Raw genomic sequence first — 25072 nt, forward strand, 5'->3', positions numbered from 1 at the left:
GGGGGCGGAGTAGACAACCGGACCCGGATTTGGCACCGGTGGAGCGGACTGCTCTGGAGTAGAGCAGATGACCGGAACTGGACTGGGCACCGGTGGAGCGGACTGCTCCGGCACTGGAGTGGAGCAGCTGACCGGAGCTGGACTGGGCACCGGTGGAGCGGACTGCTCCGGCACTGGAGTGGAGCGGCTGACCGGATCAAGACTAGGCACCGGTGGAGCGGACTGCTCGAGCACTGGAGTAGAGCAGATGACCGGAACTGGACTTGGCACCGGTGGAGCGGACTGCTCCATCACTGGAGCGGAGCAGACGGCCGGACCCAGACCAGGCACCGTTAGAGTGGACTGCTCCTGCACTGGAGCGTAGCAGACTTCCGGACCTGTATCCATCCCCATCTCTGGAGCAGGACTGAACGCCGTGCCCAGCCTGGACACCGACGGAGAGGAGGATTCCAGCCCCGTGGTTAGGCTGGCTGCCGGCCCCAGACTGGGCACCGACACGCTAAGGTGCTCCTTGCAGGGAACCGTCGCTGGAGGCTCCGTGCAGGGGATCGTCGCTGGGGGCTCCGTGCAGGGGACCGTCGCTGGAGGCTCCGTGCAGAGGACCGTCGCTGGAGGTCGGGTGCGTTGAGCTGGAACGGGCCGTACCGGGCTGGGGACACGCACCATTGGGCTGGTGCGAGGAGCAGGCACGGGCCGTACCGGGCTGGGGACACGCACCATTGGGCTGGTGCGAGGAGCAGGCGCGGGCCGTACCGGGCTGTGGATGCGCACCGATGGTGTGGTGCGCTGAGTCTGCATTTTCCGTGATCGTCGCTGGAGGCTCTGTGCAGAGGACCGTCGCTGGAGGTCGGGTGCGTTGAGCTGGAACGGGCCGTACCGGGCTGGGGACAAGCATCATTGGGCTGGTGTGAGGAGCAGGCGCGGGCCGTACTGGGCTGTGGATGCGCACCGATGGTGTGGTGCTCTGAGTCTGCATTTTCCGTGACCGGCGCTGGAGGCACCGGACTGGGAACTGGCGTTGGAGATCTATGACTGCCCCTGTCCTTCTCTCTCCACCGCCAATCCCCATCATGTGAGGACTAGTGGGAGTAAGGCCTAACCACAGTCAAACCCTCACATTCCCACAGTCAGAGCAGCAATGATGAAGTTTCTTCCCTATACCTCTCTGCTGGTGTTTCTTGAGGTGTTCTGATCCAGATAGACTTTTCTCTGTCTTGTCAGCATCATGATGTTGTTGAGGCTCCCCAGATGATAAGCCCTTCCCACTGAGAGAGCAACGATTAGGGCTGTCCCCTGTGAAACAAAGACATTGAATTGTTAGGTTTTGTAAACATGGGCCCATAAACAGACGGGTCGTTCCACGAAATGAATGCCTTTTACGTCCCTTTTATATTTGTTCAATAGAAATTGTGCACCAATATAACATTTTAAATCTCTGTTATTTTAAATAAAGTGCCCATTAAAACAGAACACATGGAGAATTAGATTAATCAGATTTTTATATGAATAAAGACTTGCTAAAGTGACAATTCTGCATTTTGATAAGTCCCTCCGACAACCCTGTGTAACTTCTAGAAAGATTTTAACCCACCTAATACAATCATTTATCCAAGTTTTAACATCATTGAGTACGGTTACATGCGCAGAATAATACAATTATTGTGAATAGTCAATTAGTATAGGAGTTTGATTTAAACGTTGACATGCTTTGAAAGAAGAACAATTTCTCTAATAATCCTGTTTACATGGACACTTTGATTAATGCAGAAAATTGCCAATCTAAATAAACGTTCCCACAGCGGCAATGTAATTTTTTTGAAGCATATTCGATTCTGAGTTCGGACAAATAAAGTTTATATGTGAAATCTATTCCGAAGCTGTATATTTTCAATTTTTCCAAACTCTATGCACTCGATCAAATGAAGGAAGCTTGCGCCGCTTGTGATAGCACATGCACAGATTAAATACACCGCTATAACTCTGATTAAAGCGTTTACATGTCCTATTAATTCTAAAGATTGTTCAGAAAACCAGGTGTTTTTAAAAGGGTATAATTACTTCGGTTATGACCTCACACCAATTAAGATAAGCAGAGTAAGGTGTTGATAGAGGAATTTGTATTTTTAAAGTAATGACTAAAGTATTCCACCCTGAAACCATGTAACTGTGTGAAATATGTTAGAGTTATAAGACTATAATCCAATGCTATGTGTGAGTAGACTTTTTAAGACTAGGACACTGTGATACTATTTCGCAATATGAGCAGGGCATAGCTGATACCACAAAAGAGAAGAATACAACCTTGTGGAACTGTCACGCCCTGACTCAGGGGACTCGTATATGTTGAGTCATGGTGTGTATATTCTTTGGTGTGTATATTCTATATGGTGTTATTCTAGTATGTGTATATCTATGTTGGCCGGTGTGGTTCCCAATCAGAGGCAGCTGTCGCTCGTTGTCTCTGATTGGGGATCATACTTAGGCAGCCTATTGGCACTAGTGTGTTGTGGGATCTTGTTCCGTGGAAGGTATGTTGTGTGTCCTACCTTGGACTTCACGTTTCGTTTTGTTTGTTGTTTTGTCGTTGTGTTTATAAGTTAATAAACATGTACGTATATCACGCTGCACCTTGGTCTGACCCGTCATTAAACGAACGTGACAGAAGATCCCACCAAACGCGGACCAAGCAGCGTGCCCAGGAGCAGCAGACACCCTGGACACAGGTAGTGGAGCAGAGATCATGGACTTGGGGGGAGATAAGAGAGTATCTGGCCAGGCAGATGGAGGCCCTGAAAGGGATGAGGGTGGAGAAGGAGAGATTAGCCGATAGCGGACCCTGGGCGAAGGAGGAAGCCCAGGCAGGAGAGGTGAAACGGCGACCCAAGAGGATGCGGTCACGACGTAAGCCCGAGAGACAGCCCCAAAAAAAATTTTTGGGGGGGCTAAAAGGGTGGTTGGCGGAGCCTAGTGTTAGAGCAGAGCCAACTCCCCGTACTCACGCTAGGAAGCGTGTGACCGTGCAGGCTCCGTGTTATGCGGAGCTGCGCACTGTGTCGACAGTGCGCCGGCACAGCCCTGTACGTCCTGTGCTAGCACCACGCACGTGCCGTGCGAAAATGGGCATCCAGCCAGGACGGGTTGTGCCAGCTCTCCGCTCCAGACCTCCAGACCGCCTCCACAGTCCGGCCCGGCCCGTTCCTGCTCCTCGCACCAAGCCAGTGGTGCGCGTCGCCAGTCCGGCCCGGCCTGTTCCTGCTCCTCGCACCAAGCCAGTGGTGCGCGTCGCCAATCCGGCCCGGCCCGTTCCTGCTCCTCGCACCAAGCCAGTGGTGCGCGTCGCCAGCCCGGCCCGGCCCGTTCCTGCTCCTCTCACCAAGCCAGTGGTGCGCGTCGCCAGTCCGGCCCGGCCCGTTCCTGCTCCTCGCACCAAGCCAGTGGTGCGCGTCGCCAGTCCGGCCCGGCCCGTTCCTGCTCCTCGCACCAAGCCAGTGGTGCGCGTCGCCAATCCGGCCCGGCCCGTTCCTGCTCCTCGCACCAAGCCAGTGGTGCGCGTCGCCAGTCCGGCCCGGCCCGTTCCTGCTCCTCGCACCAAGCCAGTGGTGCGCGTCGCAAGTCCGGCCCGGCCCGTTCCTGCTCCTCGCACCAAGTCAGTGGTGCGCGTCGCCAGTCCGGCCCGGCCTGTTCATGCTCCTCGCACCAAGCCAGTGGTGCGCGTCGCCAATCCGGCCCGGCCAGTTCCTGCGCGTCGCCAGTCTGGCCCTGCCTGTTCCTGCTCCTCGCACTAAGCCAGTGGTGCGTGTTCCTAGTCCGGTCCGGCCCGTGCCTGCTCCTCGCACCAGACCAGTGGTGCGTGTGTCCAGTCCGGCACGGCCCGTGCCCGTTCCACCGGTGCCTGGTCAGCGGCTCCACTCCGGAGCCAGAGCAGTCCGCTCCACCGGTGCCTGATCCAGCTCCGGTCAGCTGCTCAACTCTGGAGCCAGAGCAGTCCGCTCCACCGGTACCTGATCCAGCTCCGGTCAGCTGCCTGACGTCAGCCCCTCTCCAGGTTCGGGGTCTCTCACACCAGGGTCCAGACAGGGTCTGGAGTATCGTGGGAGGAAGGAGTGGGGAAGCAGCGCGCCGAGGTCCAGACCAGACCAGAGGCGCAACAGGGAGGCGGAGAGTAAGTGGTCGTCACGCCCGGAGCCGGATCCGCCTCCGAGGCGGAATGCCCACCCGGCTCCTACCCTGGTATGTGAAGGTTGTGCGATCGGAGTCCGCACCTTTGGGGGGGGGGGGCGGAGTACTGTCACGCCCTGACTCAGGGGACTCGTATATGTTGAGTCAGGGTGTATATATTCTTTGGTGTGTATATTCTATATGGTGTTATTCTAGTATGTGTATATCTATGATTGGCCGGTGTGGTTCCCAATCAGAGGCAGCTGTCACTCGTTGTCTCTGATTGGGGATCATACTTAGGCAGCCTATTGGCACTAGTGTGTTGTGGGATCTTGTTCTGTGGAAGGTATGTTGTGTGTCCTACCTTGGACTTCACGTTTCGTTTCGTTTGTTGTTTTGTCATTGTGTTTATAAGTTAATAAACATGTACGTATATCACGCTGCGCCTTGGTCTGACCCGTCATTAAACGAACGTGACAGGAACTGATAACAGGAAAGAGGCCTCCCCATCCTAGGGAGGGGAGCAACTGTTAGAAACGTCTAGGCTTGCAGAAAGAGTATGTTGCAGGAGTGTGATAAACAATGTATGTGTACTATGGAAAAATACAGCCCGCCTAAAGCGGGGTGGAGCTTTCTGTTGATGAGAGTTCATTTATGTGTGTATAAAAGAACTAGCTCAGGCCCAGAGGGGCAGAGCTCTCTGAATAAAAGACTGATCTATTGCAGCCTGAGACTTCTAATTCTTTATTAACCAGAGCCTTACAACCTCTGGGAATTGGTCAAAGCTTGAGTAATAGTTGAGTTCAACCATTGGAATATAAATTATCGTGTGAAGACATACAAGACCACTGATAATCTCCCTCGATCTGGGGCTCCACGCAAGATCTCACCCCGTGGGGTCAAAATTATCACAAGAACGGTGAGCAAAAATCCCAGAACCACACGGGGGGACCTAGTGAATGACCTGCAGAGAGCTGGGACCAAAGTAACAAAGCCTACCATCAGTAACACACTACGCCGCCAGGGACTGAAATCCTGCAGTGCCAGACGTGTCCCCCTGCTTAAGCCAGTACATGTCCAGGCCTGTCTGAAGTTTGCTAGAGTGCATTTGGATGATCCAGAAGAGGATTGGGAGAATGTCATATGGTCAGATGAAACCAAAATAGAACCTTTTGGTAAAAACTCAACTCGGCGTGTTTGGAGGACAAAGAATGCTGAGTTGCATCCAAAGAACACCATACCTACTGTGAAGCATGGGGGTGGAAACATCATGCTTTGGGGCTGTTTTTCTGCAAAGGGACCAGGACGACTGATCCGTGTAAAGGAAAGAATGAATGGGGCCATGTATCGTGAGATTTTGAGTGAAACCCTCCTTCCATCAGCAAGGGCATTGAAGACGAAATGTGGCTGGGTCTTTCAGCATGACAATGATCCCAAACACACCGCCCGGGCAACGAAGGAGTGGCTTCGTAAGAAGCATTTCAAGGTCCTGGAGGGGCCTAGCCAGTCTCCAGATCTCAACCCCATAGAAAATCTTTGGAGGGAGTTGAAAGTCCGTGTTGCCCAGCGACAGCCCCAAAACATTACTGCTCTAGAGGAGATCTGCATGGAGGAATAGGCCAAAATACCAGCAACAGTGTGTGAAAACCTTGTGAAGACTTACAGAAAACGTTTGACCTGTGTCATTGCCAACAAAGGGTATATAACAAAGTATTGAGAAACTTTTGTTATTGACCAAATACTTATTTTCCACCATAATTTGCAAATAAAATCATTAAAAATCCTACAATGTGATTTTCTGGATTTTTTTTCCTCATTTTGTCTGTCATAGTTGACGTGTACCTATGATGAAAATTACAGGCCTCTCTAATTTTTTTAAGTGGGAGAACTTGCACAATTGGTGGCTGACTAAATACTTTTTTCCCCACTGTAAGTCATACCACAGATTCTCAACTGGATTGAGGTCTGTGCTTTGACTAGGCCATTCCAAGACATTTAAATGTTTCCCCTTAAACCACGAGTGTTGCTTTAGCAGTATGGTTAGGGACATTGTCCTGCTGGAAGGTGAACCTCCGTCCCAGTTTCAAATCTCTGGAAGACTGAAACAGGTTTCCCTGAAGAATCTCCCCGTATTTAGCGCCATCCATCATTCCTTCAATTCTGACAAGTTTCTCAGTCCCTGCCAATGAAAAACATCCCCACAGCACGATGCTGCCACCACCATGCTTCACTGTGGGGATGGTGTTCTCGGGGTGATGGAGAGGTGTTGGGTTTGCGCCATACATTTTCCTTAATGGCCAAAAAGCTCAATTTTAGTCTCATCTGACCAGAGTACCTTCTTCCATATGTGTGGGGAGTCTCCCACATGGCTTTTGGCGAACACCAAACGTGTTTGCTTATTTTTTTCTTTAAGCAATGGCTTTTTCTGGCCACTCTTCCGTAAAGCCCAGCTCTGAGAAGTGTACGGCTTAAAGTGGTCCTATGGACAGATACTCCAATCTCCGCTGTGGAGCTTTGCAGCTCCTTCAGGGTTATCTTTGGTCTCTTTGTTGACTCTCTGATTAATGCCCTCCTTGCCTGGTCCGTGAGTTTTGGTGGGCGGCCCTCTCTTGGCAGGTTTGTTGTAGTGCCATATTCTTTCCATTTCTTAATAATGGATTTAATGGTGCTCTGTGGGATGTTCAAAGTTTCTGATATTTTTTTGTAAACCAACCATGATCTGTACTTCTCCACAACTTTGTCCCTGACCTGTTTGGAGAGCTCCTTGGTCTTCATGGTGCCGCTTGCGTGGTGGTGCCCCTTGTTTAGTGGTGTTGCAGACTCTAGGGCCTTTCAGAACAGGTGTATATATACTGAGATCATGTGACAAATCATGTGACACTTCGATTGCACACAGGTGGACTTTATTTAACTAATTATCTGACTTCTGAAGGTAATTGGTTGCACCAGATCTTATTTAGGGGCTTCATAGCAAAGGGGGTGAATACATATGCAGCACCACTTTTCCATTATTAATGTTTTAGACTTTTTTGAAAAAGTTATTCTTTTCATTTCACTTCACCAATTTGGAGTATTTTGTTAATGTCCATTACATGAAATCCAAATAAAAATCAATTTAAATTACAGGTTATTGCAACAAAATAGGAAAAACGCCAAGGGAGATGAATACTTTTGCAAGGCACTGTACACTACCAGTCAAAGGTTTTAGAACACCTACTCATTCAAGGTTTATTTTTATTTTTTACTATTTTCTACATTGTAGAATAATAGTGAAGACATCAAAACTATGAAATAACACATGGAATCATGTAGTAGCCCAAAAAGTGTTAATCAAATCAAAATACATTTTATATTTGAGATTCTTCAAATAGCCACCCTTTGCCTTGATGACAGCTTTGCACACTCTTGGCATTCTCTCAACCAGTTTCACCTGGAATGCTTTTCCAACAGTCTTGAAGGAGTTCCCACATATGCTGAGCACTTGTTGGCTGCTTTTCCTTCACTCTTTGGTCCAACTCATCCCAAACCATCTCAATTTGGTTGAGGTCGGGGGATTGTGGAGGCCAGGTCATCTGATGCAGCAGTCCATCACTCTCCTTCTTGGTAAAATAGCCCTTACATAGCCTGGAGGTGTGTTGGGTCATTGTCCTGTTGAAAAACAAATGATAGTCCCACTAAGCCCAAACCAGATGGGATGGTGTATCGCTGCAGAATGCTGTGGTAGCCATGATGGTTAAGTGTGCCTTGAATTCTAAATAAATCACAGACAGTGTCACCAGCAAAGCAATCCCACCCCATAACACCTCCTCCTCCATGCTTTACGGTGGGAAATACAAATGCGGAGATCATCCGTTCACCCACACCGCGTCTCACAAAGACACGATGGTTGGAACCAAACATCTCCAATTTGGACTCCAGACCAAAGGACACATTTCCACCGGTCTAATGTCCATTGCTCGTGTTACTTGGCCCAAGCAAGTATCTTCTTCTTATTGGTGTCCTTCAGTAGTGGTTTCTTTGCAGCAATTCGACCATGAAGGCCTGATTCACACAGTCTCCTCTGAACAGTTGATGTTGAAATGTGTCTGTTACTTGAACTCTGTGAAGCATTTATTTGGGCTGCAATTTCTGAGGCTGGTAACTCTAATTAACTTATCCTCTGCAGCAGAGGTAACTCTGGGTCTTCCATTCCTGTGGCAGTCCTCATGAGAGCCACTATCACCATAGTGCTTGACTGTTTTTGCGACTGCACTTGAAGAAACTTTCAAAGTTCTTGAAATGTTCCGTATTGACTGACCTTCATGTCTTAAAGTAATGATGGACTATTGTTTCTCTTTGCTTATTTGAGCAGTTCTTGCCATAATATGGACTTGGTCTTTTACCAAATAGGGCTATCTTCTAAAACTTTTGACCGGTACTGTGTACGTATCATAATGATTAGGTTATTACTAGTGTACTGATAAAAGTAGGTCACGTGACATGCCGGCCACTTTGAGAAAAATATGTTTTTTATATCGGAGTTGTGCCAGGTCGTCACAAGTTACCACAGCCACAAAGTCATAAACCATGCCCACTTCTACAATTTCTCTATTTAAAACGTAATTTTAAACCTAACCTTAACCACACTGCTAACATCATGTCTGACCCTAACCTTAAAATCAAGAAAGCATGTTTTACTTTGTGGCTGAGGTAACTAGTGGAAATAGTTGTCTGTTGTTCACATGCGTATATGCCCTCTCATTGGCTAGAATGGTCCCACCTGATTTTGCCTCCTCCCGACTGCCTTCCATTTTTAAGACATTTATTTTCATTGCCGTTACATGTTAGAAGGCAATCGCTGGCAATTAATTATTGGGTTAACTTACAGGAACATGTGGTGTCTCACAGCACAAAAGGGGTGCTACAGAAAAGTTGGGAGCATGAACGTAGACAGAATAAACCCTTTGGATGGGTGGGTGATAAGCAGGCGAGGCAGATGGGATTGTATGGCAGGGACTTTAGCCCCATGATACCTATCCCTGTGAGTCCACCATGGCTACTCCCACCTCCAGTAGTTGATTTACAAGTGTTGGAGAGAGTACGGAAAGACAGGGACGGGGTTGACCCATGCGAGTTCTTTAAAAGGCGACTGGAAATTGTAAATCAGTATTTTTTGGACATGTATACAGATCGATCAAAAGACCCATGGACAGGTAGGACTGGATCAGCCTTTGTTCAACAGGAAAGTGGGGTGGCTGTCAGGAGACGTATTACAGACCACCTGGCTGTGTATACGGCAGAGCTGATGGCCGTACTGTTGGCCTTGCTGTGGGTGGAGAAAGTCAAGCCAGACAGAGTAGTTATATGTTCTGACTCATGTGCTGTGTTGATAAGCCTGCAATCATTTAGCTAACATAGCAGACAAGGCCTGCCATATGAGGGAATTAAAATTCATGCCCGAATGAGACAGCTGGGTGTCCATATAAGCTTTGCTTGGGTCCCGGCCCATGTAGGGGTGGAAGGGAATGAGGAAGTAGATGTGCTAGCTAGACAGGCCCTAATCGGATCGGGTTACTGGTCCAACGCTCTAAACCGCTAGGCTACATGCTGCCCCTATTCCAGGTACAGAGTAAAGTAGGGGAGGATGGTAGGAATGGACAGAAGAGAGGAGGCCATCCTTACAAGGCTAAGGGTGGGACACAGCCAGCTGAATAAGTCATTAGATGCGATGGGAAATCATTCAACAGGAAGGTGTGATTACTGCCAGGAAACAGAGACAGTATGATAGGGAATGATAAAGACTGATACAGTATGAGGGAGAAGGGGGTACAGGAATTGAGTTTGATAAGCGTATTGAGTACAACATTGTTAGATACAGTCACACATATTTATATTTTTAAAGAGAAACGGGGCTGGAAGATAAAGACTTAGTTCCTCAATCCCTGTCGCTGGCCCACACACCAATACAGAAGGTGGGGTAATGCACCATAACGTTGGATGTCAACCATAAACCCCAGATTTTATTTTTATTATTATTGTTAGAGCGGAGGTGAACAAGTGCACACTTTGGGAGGAAGGAGATAATTAAGTAATATGACAGATTCCTAAACATGATATAGTAGTAGGAATGTGGAGGATGATGAAAACTAGGCCTAGACATTTTATACAGCACAGCAGACCTATACTGTTAAAAGGAAACCAGACATAGCGGATCCATCGTGGAAACTATTGTTTCTTCAGCGTTTCTTACTAAGACAAGAAATGTGTAGGCTACAGTACAGTTACTATGTTGTCATAGTGTTCAGATAAGGATTAGGGGGTTAGCGGGAGATAATTCCAGTCTCAAGGCTGCAACTGATGCACCCCTAGACCAGAGCAATCAAACATCTATTTAAATATCAAAACTCAATTAATCTTACTTCAGAAAGTTCCCCGATCTATAAAAGTCGAGTAAAGTCAAGAAAACGTTCAACAACACCCCTTTCACTAAGAATCCTGTTGTCTGCTGTCGTCTATTTTTACCTGACAGCAACTTGGAACAGAGTTCTATTTGAGTCCAGTAAGACACGTGTTTCTCTGTTGATTGTTTTTAAACCGGTTTTATTCTCAGGACCATGACTATAACATTGAGTGTTGAGACACAGGGCAACAACATATCCTGGTCTCTTCTACATAATACAATTAAACATTTAAAAAAATACATATTTTAATAAATGAATATGCAATCAGCAATGTAAAACAAAACAAGAAAACATGAAACCACATTCCAGATGTATGTTTTACAATGACATTTACATGCAAGCATTCGTTCCTTCTAACAAATCACCAATAAAAAGTAGAATGGTAGGTATAAGATATTATCAAGTGTATTTCCAGAGTGAAGAGAGAGAAGTTTGGTAGGAGACCTTACTGGCCGTGAGAAAACTGAAGAGTGTGATGTCTGTGGTTGACATGACCTATAAGTACTGATGGGCAGAGCTGGCTTCCTGCCCCCATGATGCCTCTTCCTAACAGCCAACACATCATTCGCTTCACAATGAAAATGTGTTTAAATCTTGTTGGAGCACACTTAATATACAATAAGGAAAGTTGAAAGATATCCCTATTAAAATTCTTTAAAATAAATGCAACAACATAATTTGACCACACTAATAGGCCTATGGCTTCTGTACTTCTGTATGTCCCATCAGCTACACTAAAACCTGGTGAAGGGATTTACAAGAAATATGTGAACATCTTTTAGGACCAAACTAATTATACAAGAGGCCTATGATCCTTATAAAAAAAGATTATTATTATAGATTAAAAAAACAATGTGATAAGCAGATGTTGTTAAGCAGATATTGGATTACATTTATTGATCTATTGAAAACAAGAATACACACCTCGTATTGTTGAAACATTATCATACATGATACAAGTATTTAATGGATAATGGGAGTTAATGAAATAAGATGCAGCTATGAAAACCCACCTCAACATCCCCCACCCCACAACAATCCTACTCCGAGACGAATGATCGATATGGATCCAGAGCTTGACATTATGCTACAAAGCTTATCATGGTATTCAGACTTAGTATACTGTTAGAGAATGGGAGATGGATGACTCTTCACAAGATGTTTTCTATTTAAACTTTATTTAGGGATCTGGAAACGGTGCAGGAGAGGAGGGAGATAAAAGACGACATGTTTGTGCTTTATGGTGATTTTCCAGTGACCATGAATGAGCAAAGATCTTTCCACATAGACAGGAGTAAGGTTTCTCTCCAGTGTGTGTGAGCTGGTGTCTAGTCAGATTTCCTGACACCATGAAGCTCTTCCCACACTGATCACAGCTATAAGGCTTCTCTCCTGTGTGTATGCGTTGGTGTGTAGTCAGTTCTCCTGATTGATTGAAGCTCTTCGCACACTGATCACAGCTATAAGGCTTCTCTCCTGTGTGTATGCGTTGGTGTGTAATCAGGGTTCCTGGATGATTGAAGCTCTTCCCACACTGATCACAGCTATAAGGCTTCTCTCCTGTGTGTATGCGTTGGTGTGTAATCAGGGATCCTGAATAATTGAAGCTCTTCCCACACTGATCACAGCTATAAGGCTTCTCTCCTGTGTGTATGCGTTGGTGTGTAATCAGTTGTGCTGATTGACTGAAGCTCTTCCCACACTGATCACAGCTATAAGGCTTCTCTCCTGTGTGTATGCGTTGGTGTGTAGTCAGGTATCCTGAATGACTGAAGCTCTTTCCACACTGATCACAGCTGTAAGGCTTCTCTCCTGTGTGTATGCGTTGGTGTGTAATCAGGGATCCTGAATAATTGAAGCTCTTCCCACACTGATCACAGCTATAAGGCTTCTCTCCTGTGTGTATGCGTAGGTGTGTAATCAGGTGTGCTGATTGATTGAAGCTCTTCCCACACTGATCACAGCTGTACGGCTTCTCTCCTGTGTGTATGCGTTGGTGTGTAATCAGGGATCCTGAATAATTGAAGCTCTTCCCACACTGATCACAGCTATAAGGCTTCTCTCCTGTGTGTATGCGTTGGTGTGTAATCAGTTGTGCTGATTGACTGAAGCTCTTCCCACACTGATCACAGCTATAAGGCTTCTCTCCTGTGTGTATGCGTTGGTGTGTAGTCAGGTATCCTGAATGACTGAAGCTCTTTCCACACTGATCACAGCTGTAAGGCTTCTCTCCTGTGTGTATGCGTTGGTGTGTAATCAGGGATCCTGAATGATTGAAGCTCTTCCCACACTGATCACAGGTATAAGGCTTCTCTCCTGTGTGTATGCGTTGGTGTGCAGTCAGGGTGGAATCTCGAGCAAAGCTCTTCCCACACTGATCACAGCTATAAGGCTTCTCTCCTTTGTGTATGCGCTGGTGTCTAGTCAAAAGTCCTGAATGATTGAAGCTCTTCCCACACTGATCACAGCTATAAGTCTTCTCTCCTGTATGTATGCGTTGGTGTATGGTCAGGTATCCTGACTTCCGGAAGCTCATCCCACACTGATCACAGCTATTAGGCTTCTCTCCTGTGTGTATGCGTTGGTGTGTAGTCAGGTGTCCTGATTGACTGAAGGTCTTCCCACAATCAAAGCAGGGGTAAGGCCTCTCCCCTGTATGAATTCTCTGATGAGATTTTAAGGTTTTAGATGCAGCAAAACCCTTCCCACACTGAGAGCAGCGGTACTGTTTCTCTCCAGTGTGAATCCGATGGTAAATGATAAATTCCTTCTGTTTAGCAAAACCCTCCCCACAGTCAAAGCAGCAGTGGTGAGGTTTCTTCCCTATACATGTCTGCTGGTGTTTGAGACGTTCTGATCTGGAGAGACTCTTCTGGAGAGACGTCTTGTCAGCATCATGTTGTTGTTGAGGCTCCCCAGATGATAAGCCCCTCCCACCAAGAGCGCAACGGTTAGGGCTGTCCCCTGTGAAACAAAGATATTGAATAGCATGGACATCTGAAATCAGGCTACCTGATGGGACTTTGATGAATGACAAATTGCCAATCAAAATAAACGTACTACCACAGCGACCATGTTATTTTTGAGAAGCATATTTGATTCCCGAATTCAGACATAAAGTTTAAGTGAAAACTATTTATAAGATGCATACTTTCAGTTTTTCCCAAACTCACTGCACTCCCGCAAAGAAGTAAGCTTGTGCTGCTCGTGCTAGTAGGAGGGCATAATTATTCGTGCTTGTGTAATCATGTCTTTGCAGCTGTATAGGTGAATAAACTTAGTTTGAGCTTTTTCTAGTTGTCTGTGAGTTTTATTTAGATCCTAACACATGTAAACATACTCATTGTAAAGCACTAGTTATTTTGTTGCTTTGATAAAGTCATTTCTGAAGATTATTATGAATGTGATTAGTAATTCATTTAGCTCTGTCCCTCATTTTAAGGTCAACCCTGTTACATGAACTGAACTCCCGTTTTAATATGGTGAAACTATTCCTTTAAAAAAATATATGTTTTCAAAATAAACATTGAACATCTAATAGTTAAATCATAGTAGAACCAGCTCACCTGCTTTTACTCTCTTTTTGTCAATTTACTGCTGTTTTGTGGTGGAAAACTGAGCAAGTCAACCCTTTTTACCCATTCATAGACATGCTAGAAATGTTTTAAGTTAAATTTTTTTGTGAAGATTGCATTCAATTGCCACTAGGTTTCATAAAACAACCTTCTTTTCCCCCCCCGTCACAAGCGGTTTTATGGCTGATTTAAAGGACTATTCTACCCATGTAATCTGGTGGTTTTGTTGTTTTCAGTAGTCCCCTGTTACGGTCAACACTGTTACTTTATTTGGCACATAGGCACTTAGTGTAGTACTATTTTTATTAAATGTCTTGAGATGGGAAAACATGTTTTTTTATGAAGTTGAAGATGTGCTCTTTATTACAGAATGTTACAATTACGTGATTTTTTTTTGGGACCAAGTTACACTTTTAGAAATGGGTGGAATGACCCAGATCACTTCATCAATATATAATGAATCAATTAATGACTAAAGTGCATAAAGATGTTAGAATTCTGATATGACATCATTGTTTAAGCACTATCCACTGAGTTTTCAATCTACGGTGTGCGACATTGTCCAATATTCCAATAAATCAACACAATCTACTTTTGTTTTTTCAAATTGCTGGCATCTTGAAGCTAAAATTGGGATCATGTTTACAATGCTAATGTCAATACCCAAAAAACTGTAAAGGAGAGCAATGTACAATACAGTGAATTTAGCAAAACGAGGAATTTGTGGTAAGTACATGCGGGCCGCCATCTTTATGCACCTCCACTATTGTTACAGAAGCAGACTGTAGTCTAATCTACACACCATGGTTCTTACTTAATGAAATCAAATCTCCATCTTCCTTCTCTTCTCCTCCTCCTCTCTCAGTTCCACTCTGCCCCGGTGTTTTCCTGCAGTCGACCAGACCCTGCAGTAAAGTACCGGGAGGCGTTTGACCTGGGGACTCCTGGAGGTTGGAGGGGAACGGGCTACCTTTGTCCTGTTGGCCACAATAAATATTAAAACAGTTTATCATTAAACCAAACATTTGATTTATTTAGTCTACACCTCTGATTGATTTGGGTGCATCCCTAGAATATCTCATTTTTCCTGAAATGTTCAATCGTTCACTACTTCCCACAAATCTAATAGCATTGGGTTGGTGGAGGCATGGGCCAGTCAGTGCTTCCACCATATTTCTTATACAAGTCATTTCCTTTCAAAACAGAGAGGAAGCGGCGACTTCTGGCTTATTTGATCGAATATACGTTTCATAACGATTAGGTTGTTACGAGTTTAATAATAAAAGTAGGTCACGTGACATGCTGGAAACCCCCCCCCCCCCCTAACCTTAACCACACTTCTAACCTTATGCCTGACCCTAACTTAAAATAAAAAATGCAAATTTTTGTTTTCATGAATTTCTACGATATACATTTTGGACTTTGTGTTTGTGGTAACTAGTGGAAACCATTGTGCCTGTTGTTCACATGCGTATCTGCCCTCTGATTGGCTAGAATAAATAAATAAATAAATAGAATGGTCCCACCTGATCTTGCCTCCTCCCGACTGCCTTTCATTTTTTAAGACATATCTTTCATTGCCGTTACATATTAGAAGGCAATTAATTATTGGAACATGGGTTGTCTCATGTTCCAAAAGTTGGGAGCATGAACATGGACAGAATTAAAGCTTTGGTCTCTGGTCTTGGCCATTGTGGAGAGGTTGGAGTCTGTTTGATTGAGTGTGTGGACAGGTGTCTTTTATACAGGTAACGAGTTCAAACAGGTGCAGTTAATACAGGTAATGAGTGGAGAACAGGAGGGCTTCTTAAAGAAAAACTAACAGGTCTGTGAGAGCCGGAATTCTTACTGGTTGGTACGTGATCAAATACTTATGTCATGCAATAAAATGCAAATGAATGAATTACTTAAAAATCATACAATGTGATTTTCTGGATTTTTGTTTTAGATTCCGTCTCTCACAGTTGAAGTGTACCTATGATATAAATTACAGACCTCTACATGCTTTGTAAGTAGGAAAACCTGCAAAATCGGCAGTGTATCAAATACTTGTTCTCCCCACTGTGTGTGTGTGTGTGTGTATATATATATATATATATATATATATATATATATATATATATATATATATATTTATTATACAACTTTTGAAGTTAATATAATGCCATTGTTAAGTGAGAGAACCACTCCGGAAAAGGGCGGGACAGCTGCTCCGGATGTGAACATGAAAAATATATTAAATTAACTTTCTAATGATATGAAGAACCATTTCAAAGTAGAGAAGTGTAGGCAGGAGATAATAAATAAATATTCTGACATTGTTGATGGAATCTGTCTGATATACAAAAAGCTTGGGGAAAAATACAGAGAATGTCTAACTTATTGACAAAGACACGATGGTCTTTAACTGTATTAGCCGAAGTCAGACAATGAGATCAGAAAGTCCTTTGTGATACTCATGATAGGACATTGCAGAGAGATAAAGAGAGTTTGAGGGCTCTTGGTGAACAGATAAAAACATTAAAAGAGGAAATTCAACAATTGCAGGAGGCATGTGTGCTAAAGGAAGACTTGGCCCCACCTGTGGGCTCTCTGTTCTACCCTCATGCTGATCGGGTTTCAAGCATCTGGTCAGCACTGCCTGGCTTTGAGTCAACAGATTCTGACAGCGGTGACAAGCGATGTCTTAGGCCAATCAGAACACAGGCTGTTAAAGGGAGTAAAGACAAACCCCCGTGACAGTAATCACAAATAAATCAGCATCTCCAAAACTTGGATGAATGGTCAAAGACTTTGAAGCATCCACAAAACGTGGGTATGAAAACGTGGAACCATTTAAAGCGATTTTAAAAACTCTACAATCTACATCCATATGATGGGTTACAGTTGTTAGGCTTTGTTTTGAACAACCGTGAACATGGTGTACTTGAAGAAAAAGGTTATAGCGCTGTGGGTGGTGTAATGTATTTATGTCACTGATAGGTGCCAGAAAGTCTGGGTGGCAGGAATTCTGGGGGGCTACTGCTGTTAATCTTAGAATGAGTATGTGATGGAATGTCCTGACTGGGGTGCAAACTGATACCACCGGGGTTGGGAGTGACACACAATGATGGTTGGCAACTGTTGGTTAGAACTTGTTTACACTCAAGTATATAAACTGAGAGATCTCTGGGTCTATCATTCGGATAACAAGAGGCAACTTACTTGTATCTTGTTGTGTTGAATCCGGTACCGTATTATTAAATACCTTGTATCAAATCTCCATCTAAGTGTTTAGTTATATTAGTGCATATCAACCCTAAAATGAGGGACAGACGTAAATGAATTACTAATAACATTCATAATAATGCTCAGAAATGACTGTCAAAGCAACATAATAACTAGTGCTTTACAATGAGTATGTTTACATGCACACTCATAATTGGACATTAAACTAGTTATGGCAGTAGGCTGAGTATGTTATTAGTCATGTAAACACCTTACTCTGCTTATCTTAATTGGCTTAAGGTGACAATCCATGTAACGCAGTTAAAAACACCTGGTTTCCTGAGCAATCTTTAGAATTATTAGGACATGTAAACACTTTAATCAGAGTATTTAATCTGTGCATGTGCTAGCACAAGCAGCGCAAGCTAACTTATTTTGATTGTGTGCAGTGAGTTCAGAAAAACTGAAAGTATGCAGCTTAGAAATAGTTCTCACATACAAACTGTACATGTCCGAATTCTGAATTAAAAATGCTTCTCAAAAATAACATGGTCCCTGCGGTAGTATGTTTATTTTGATTGTCAATTTTCTGCATTTATCAAAGTCCCATCAGGTAGCCTGATTTCAGATGTCCATGCTATTCAACATCTTTGTTTCACAGGGGACAGCCCTAACTGTTGCTCTCTCAGTGGGAGGGGCTTATCATCTGGGGAGCCTCAACAAAAACATGATGCTGACAAGACAGAGAAGAGTCTCTCCAGATCAGAACACCTCAAGAAACACCAGCAGAGACATATAGGGAAGAAACCTCACCACTGCTGCGTTGACTGTGGGAAGAGAGCATAGGCCTCTTGTATAATTAGTTTGGTCCTAAAAGATGTTCACATATTTCTTGTAAATCCCTTCACCAGGTTTTAGTGTAGCTGATGGGACATACGGAAGTACAGAAGCCATAGGACTATTAGTGTGGTCAAATTATGTTGCATTTATTTTAAAGGATTTTAATAGGGATATCTTACAACTTTCCTTATTGTGTATTAACTGTGCTCCAACAAGATGTTCACAAATTTTTATTGTGAAGCGAAGGATGTGTTGGTTGTTAGGAAGAGGCATCATGGGGGCAGGAAGCCAGCTCTGCCCATCAGTACTTATAGGTAATGTCAACCACAGACCTCACACTCTTCTGTTTTCTCACGACTACTAAGGTCTCCTACCAAACTTCTCTCTCTTCACTCTGGAAATACACTTGATAATATCTTATACCTTACCATTCTACTTTTTATTGGTGATTTGTTAGAAGGAACGAATGCTTGCATGTAAATGTCATTGTAAAACATACATCTGGAATGTGGTTGCATGTTTTCTTGTTTTGTTTTACATTGCTGATTGCATATTCATTAGTTGTATTATGTAGAAGAGACCAGGATTTGATATGAATTAATGTATCCATGTGAATCTTATTGTAAAACGTTTTGTTTTGCATTGTTACTATTGTTATGAGTGGAGATCCCACCTACTGCTACTTTGTAGTTGATTGATGGATTACCTGCCAATCAGATGAGAGCAAAAACTCAACACTATATTTGTTTTGTTCTAGCATGTAATAAGAACATTTAATATATATTTTTTAATGTTAATAACATGATCCTGAGTTGCAGAAGTCCAGACGGGAGATGAGAAATGCCTGGATTAGGATCTGCTCCGCTTCCTGTGTGAAGTTGGATCGTACTTGTTATGACGAGTTTCTCTGGTATCAAGTACTTCAGGATGTAAGAGAATAGTTGAACACTTTAGATGGAGAGTTGATTCATGTTTATTTGATTGTTACAGTACTGGATTCAATGACAAGCATTACGGGCGTAGCCTCTTGTCATCTGAATGACTTCCATAGAAAATCCCTCAGTTTATATGATGCTCTCCAATCTACTTCTGTCCAACAGTTGCCAACCATTATTGAGTGTCCTACTACAATAGGATCCCCCTACATGGTATCATGTGGCACCCTAGCCAGGCCATTCCATCACATACTCCTCCTAAGATTAGCAACAGTGGCCACCAATCTATCTTGGCACACCGACCTTCTGGCCCCCCATCCGTGACGGACACAACAGATGGCGTGTCCTTGTCCTCCGCTCATGATTTTACAGACATTAAGAAATCCTGTATCAAAAGTCGTTATATCAGTACTCTACGGATGTTGTTGAGCAAAAACCTGCAGGAGCGAGTCACTGTTGAATTATTTATTATTTTTGTACTTTTTACTCCACAATGACCACACTGCTAACCTTATGCCTGACCCTAACCTTAACATAAAAAAATCACATTTATGTTTTGACTTTGTGGTAACGACTGCCTTCCATTTTTTAGACATTTATTTTAATTGCCATTACATATTAGGAGGCAATCACTGCCAATGAATTATTGGGTTAACTTACAGGAACATGGGGTGTCTCACCCCACAAAAGGGGTTCTACAGAAAAGTTGGGAGCATGAACATGGACAGAATAAAACCTTAGGATGGGTGGGTGATAACCAGGCGAGGCAGATGGGATTGTATGGTAGGGACTTTAGCCCCACGGTACCTATCCCTGTGAGTCCACCATGGCTATTCCCACCTCCAGTAGTTGATTTACAAGTGTTGGAGAGAGTACGGAAAGACAGGGAGGGGGTTGATCCATGTGAGTTCTTTAAAAAGCGACTGGAAACGGTAAATCTGTATTTTTTTGACATATATACAGATGGATCAAAAGACCCATGGACAGGTCGGAATGGATCAGCCTTTGTTAAACAGGAAAGTGGGTTGGCTGTCAGGAGACGTATTACATTCCACCTGGCTGTGAACAAGGAAGAGCTGATGGCCATACTGTTGGCCTTGCAGTTGGTAGAGGAAGTCAAGTCAGACAGAGTAGTTATATGTTCTGACTCGTGTGCTGTGTTGATAATCCTGCAATCATTTAGCTAACATAGCAGACAAGGCCTGCTATAGCTGGGTGTCATTACAAGCTTTGCTTAGGTCCTGGCCCATGTGGGGGTGGAAGGAAATGAGGAAGTAGATGTGCTAGCTAAACAGGCCCTTAGGAGACAGGAGGTAGAGGTGCCAATGAGCAAGACAGAGACTAAGGGAATGATATGGGCAGTGGTGCTGCAGAGATGGCAGGAACAGTGAAACAGTGACACTAAGGGCAGGCATCTATTCATTGTTTACATTTTAGTCATTTAGCAGGCAATGTTATCTAGAGCGACTTACAGGAGAAATTAGGGTTAAGTTGCCCAATGGCACATTAACAGATTTTTCACCTTGTCGGCTCGGGTTACTGGCCCAACGCTCTAAACCACTAGGCTACCTGCCGCCCCTATTCCAGGTACAGAGTAAAGTAGGGGAGGGTGGTAGGAATGGACAGAAGAGAGGAGGCCATCCTTACAAGGCTAGGGTGGGACACCGCCAGCTGAATAAGTCATTAAATGTGATAGGAAAGCATCCAACAGGAAGGTGTGATTACTGCTAGGAAACAGAGACAGTGGAGCATGTACTGATACAGTGTGGGCAGTATGATAGGGAAAGAGAGAGACTGAAACTGTATGAGGGATATTGGGTACAGGAATTGAGTTTGATAAGCATACTAAGTAGAACATCGTTAGATACAGTCTCAAATATTTATATTTTTTAAGAGAAACAAGGCTGTCATATAGGATTTAGTTCCTCGATCGCTGTCCCACACTCCATTACTGTAGGTGTCAAAATGTACCATAACTTTGGATGACAACGGATAAACCCCACAGAAGAAGACGTATTTTCATTGTGAGTGGCCACTTCCGAGTATCTGGTCATATAATGGATAATCAGATTTTCAAATCAGTGGAGGTGAACAAGTGCACACTTTGGGAGGAAGGAGAGATCATTAAGGACTAGACACAGATTCCTACACATGATAAAGTAGTAGGTTACCTTGCTTAAGGAAAACAAATCCCAACAAGTTTTAGTCTTTTTTTCTCTCCAGCCATTAAACACGGAACAGAGGAATGTGGAGGATCAAATATTATAAAAACTTGGCATAGACATTTTATACAGCATGCCTATCCTGTTAAAAGGAAAGCAGACTTACCGGATCCATTGGGGAAGCCAAATTTTCTTCAGCGTTTCTTCATCAGACTTTCCGGTTCACACTGGCCATGCAGTAGCAAAATACACAGCTATCTCGATTTAAGAGCTCATGGCAGAGATATTAGAGAAAGGAGGATCTAGGAATCCCTTTCGGCAATGAATGGAGGAACGTATAACGGCTCACCCAGCAGACTGTCGGACATTCACGTTCACCTTGTCATGTTGGGTCACGAAATCCCTTCTCAAAGTCAGGGTATGAGTCCAGAAACCTGCATTTTTTCCTCCACACTAGTTAATGTCACGATTCCAAAGCTATACGATATTACAGAGAATAAGTAAATTATATCACATATCGGTAAAGATTTACAATGACAAATTCGTCTCCTTCTTCTTCTTCTTCTTCTTCTTCAGTGGGCTTTAATGGTGGTTGGCATCCAATATCTTGCCCAGCTGGGACGAGGACTCGGGCAGAACTTGGGTTGAGTGAAGGCATGAACGGCTGAGAGTTAGCGTCGGATGTCATCATCTGGACCAACACCATGCGGACCTTGATGGTGTCACAAGGGTTTGTGTTACAGGGATAAGAGCTCGTGCAGAACATGGGAGTTGATGGAAAAAATTTGCGGGATGCCAGAAGTTAAATAAAATTCAATTTAAACGTAATGTGTCAGTGGGCAGGAAGGTTGGTCATTACGAATGGGGGGAATTTGGAACAAAATCTAAAATAAGTCATAAACATGCACCATATGTGGACCAAAAAAAATGTGGGGGACTTTTATTTTGACATGATGTAAGCAGGAAGGAAGTGGGTATACAACAGACCAACGTTTGGAAAGTATGTTTAATAATACGATGCTGGATTCTTCAAAATAAAATTCTGGGGTCAATAGCCAACAGTGGAAGTAGATTAGTACTCCTTTAAAAGTGCGTTCCCAGAAAAACAATCTTGAATCCTCCCTCTGTTGTCTCTGTTCTGCAGATGCCAAGATCAATGCTCAGACAGAGGAGAAAGCGCTGCCGGGGCCAATAACGGCTTGACCTGAATACCTGCTGTCTGCAGGTGAGCAAAACCTCACCTAACAGGACAGCCTCTCAGTTTGGCTCTCAAACCAAACTCTATTTGAGATTCTTAATTCATACATTATTTAAATTAACTTGGCTATCACCAAGAATTGTGTGCATCCATCCTATTTTGTGTGAAATATGTCTTGATTTTTGCCTTGTCATACATGTTCCAGCCAAGGGCAATGTAAATATACATGTCCTTTTGCTAATACAGTCTTCTCACAATTGGTAAAAGTTGTATGTACATGTATTTAGATGTTTTTGTATTTTTTTTCAGTCACACTGTGGCAAGAAAGGAGATCTGTAGCTCAGCTGGTAGAGCACGGCGCTTGTAACGCCAAGGTAGTGGGTTCGATCCCCAGGACCACCCATACACAAAAATAATTATGCACGCATGACTGTAAGTCGCTTTGGATAAAAGCGTCTGTTAAATGGCATATTATTATATTATATTATTATCCATGAAGTGAACATGGACAGCATATCTCAGCCAGTAAAGGTAAAGAGGACTCACCTAGGGAGCTCCTACACTAGCTAGCAAGCCATATGAATGATGCACTGAAATTAGCTACTCTCAAGGGGATCACTGTGGTAGCTAGCTATGGCTATTCTCAGACAAGAACGAACAAGCAAGCCCCTGTCTGAGAAGCATGTCCGATTGATCGAGCATTCTACTCAATGCGTCGTCAATGAGTGCTGATTTCTTCAAAAAGTTAATTACAGTGGTTTGGAAATACAATGACATTGCAAAAGGAGGCAACTAATTAGTTAAACCGTTTGTCATCATTTTGATGTCGCCAGATTGACTTTTGATGTGCAGCATAATGTTAGCTAGCTACAATTGAGGGGATACCACCACATTTTTGCTAGTTGCCGTAGCATTGCTAGCTATTTTTGATGAACTTGTTAGCTAATGACAACATTGCCATCCATTTGACGACATGATAATGATGTCAAAGTTGTTTCATACTAAACGTTTGTCTACTTTAGCAATGTCATCATATTTCCAGGCCGCTATAGTGTTACTTTGACAATATACTCATTAGCCTCCATCCATCGTGACTTTTGTGCATGTCTATGCGCCGACGGCAGAGGGAGGCTTGGAGAATATTCATAACAATGACATGACGAGACCCACTGACTGAGGTGCAACCTATGAATAAGCAACATTTGTTTTACATTTGTCTATTTTCCCAGCTCTCAGACTGTGTCTCTCTCTCTCTCTCTCTCTCTCTCTCTCTCTCTCTCTCTGTCTGTCTCTTGGAGTTCCAGATGTGGCTGGAGGAGTGGTGGTGGCCACTGGAAGGCAACTTTAATACTGGAGCAAATGTAGGAGCTCATCGTCATAAAATGAATCTATAACAGCTGATACAAGTATTCTATATGTATTAGGTACTACTACAGTGTTAGCAGGTGAGCCCTCCTTTACTAATCATATTTCATGAATGTACAGGGTCCATTTTGACCCAAGACAATCCAGACTAAGAATGTACCAAAGGTCAGCTCATAATGAATACTAGTATTATATGGACAGAGTCAACCTGATCCTAGATCAGCACTCCTACTCTGATGGCGAATTCTCTCTCTCTGATCATCCTTTCTATAATTTCAGATTGACCCCCTGGTCTATGATTAGTAGATGTGGGTGAGTGGACATACAGATCTGGGACTAGCATAAAAACAGCAACTCTTCTCAGCTGTTGGCAAGGATTTATTTGACATCCAATCACCATGAGAGATGCTTTATTCTGCATTCAACACTTCTATTGTGGTCTCCCCTTATAGATGATTTTCAAGTACATATGTTGTAGAATTAAACACCTATATGCCTTAAAATGTTTATGGATTGAGAACCAGTTGAAGCGTTAATACAGAGCAGAGACATTTATGTGTTTTTCATAAACTCCCTGCAGCTGGTCTGGGTATGTCAATGACATGTGATGGAGATACAACTCCTCGTGATGGCTGTGTGGAGATTGGAGTAACAATGGAACTAGTGTTATCATTTGTTTGTGCTTATGACCTTATGACCTGACACATGGCCACATGCACATAATCTCAAGGGCCAGGGAGGATGGTAAATGATAAATGCTTAAATGTATGTGGTTATGGATGACATGTTTAAACCATGTTTAAGTATTAATTGATATGTTTTATAATGTGTTATGAAATGATAAAGGTAAAACAGAATGAACATGATTGATACTTTGTACTCCAGATGCATGCCTGGATAGTGAATATAGTCAAAACAGAGTGTGATTGTTCTTTAACGTACGTATGTACATACTTTTTTGAGTCATGCCACTAATAAGAAACAGTGGCCCCACTTAGAGAAGCGCAAGTAGCCCTCGTGAGTAGCCAACATGTGATACTGAAATATGTTATTCATTCACATAGGGAGGAGTTGTATCAGTGTGACTATGCATGTGTCTGTATAAAAGGAGCGCTCCGGTTCAGGGCAAGCAGTTGCTCCATGGAGCAAGCTCGGCTTTGTTATGCAAATAATAAAAGTCTAAATTCACAAG

The 25072-nt window shown here is 43.7% G+C and overlaps 1 protein-coding gene and 2 long non-coding RNA genes across 4 annotated transcripts; 2 read left to right on the top strand and 1 right to left on the bottom strand.

Moving 5' to 3' along the window:
• Nucleotides 1-10972: 10972 nt before the first annotated feature.
• LOC311119923 (uncharacterized protein) lies at nt 10973-21624 on the bottom strand. 2 transcript variants are annotated; one of them, XM_084194568.1, is made up of 3 exons: nt 21484-21624; nt 14988-15150; nt 10973-13562 (listed from the first exon to the last, which is right to left on the bottom strand). In XM_084194568.1, the coding sequence occupies exons 1-3, from the start codon at nt 21490-21492 to the stop codon at nt 11779-11781; spliced, it is 1956 nt and encodes a 651-aa protein (XP_084050694.1). In that variant the 5' UTR covers nt 21493-21624; the 3' UTR covers nt 10973-11778. The 2 variants fall into 2 exon arrangements, with proteins under 2 accessions (XP_084050694.1, XP_084050693.1); XM_084194567.1 differs by having other exon boundaries at nt 14976-15150.
• A 352-nt stretch (nt 21625-21976) lies between these two features.
• LOC311119841 lies at nt 21977-22897 on the top strand. Its single transcript, XR_014612023.1, has 3 exons — nt 21977-22047; nt 22462-22542; nt 22825-22897. It is a non-coding gene; the product is annotated as an uncharacterized lncRNA (long non-coding RNA).
• Nucleotides 22898-23787: 890 nt separating this feature from the next.
• Nucleotides 23788-25072, top strand: LOC311119852. Its single transcript, XR_014612029.1, has 2 exons — nt 23788-23876; nt 24160-25072. It is a non-coding gene; the product is annotated as an uncharacterized lncRNA (long non-coding RNA).

Source organism: Coregonus lavaretus, assembly GCF_964263955.1.
Source record: "Coregonus lavaretus genome assembly, contig: HAP1_SCAFFOLD_55, whole genome shotgun sequence".
In the NCBI taxonomy this organism is placed as follows: Eukaryota; Metazoa; Chordata; class Actinopteri; order Salmoniformes; family Salmonidae; genus Coregonus; species Coregonus lavaretus.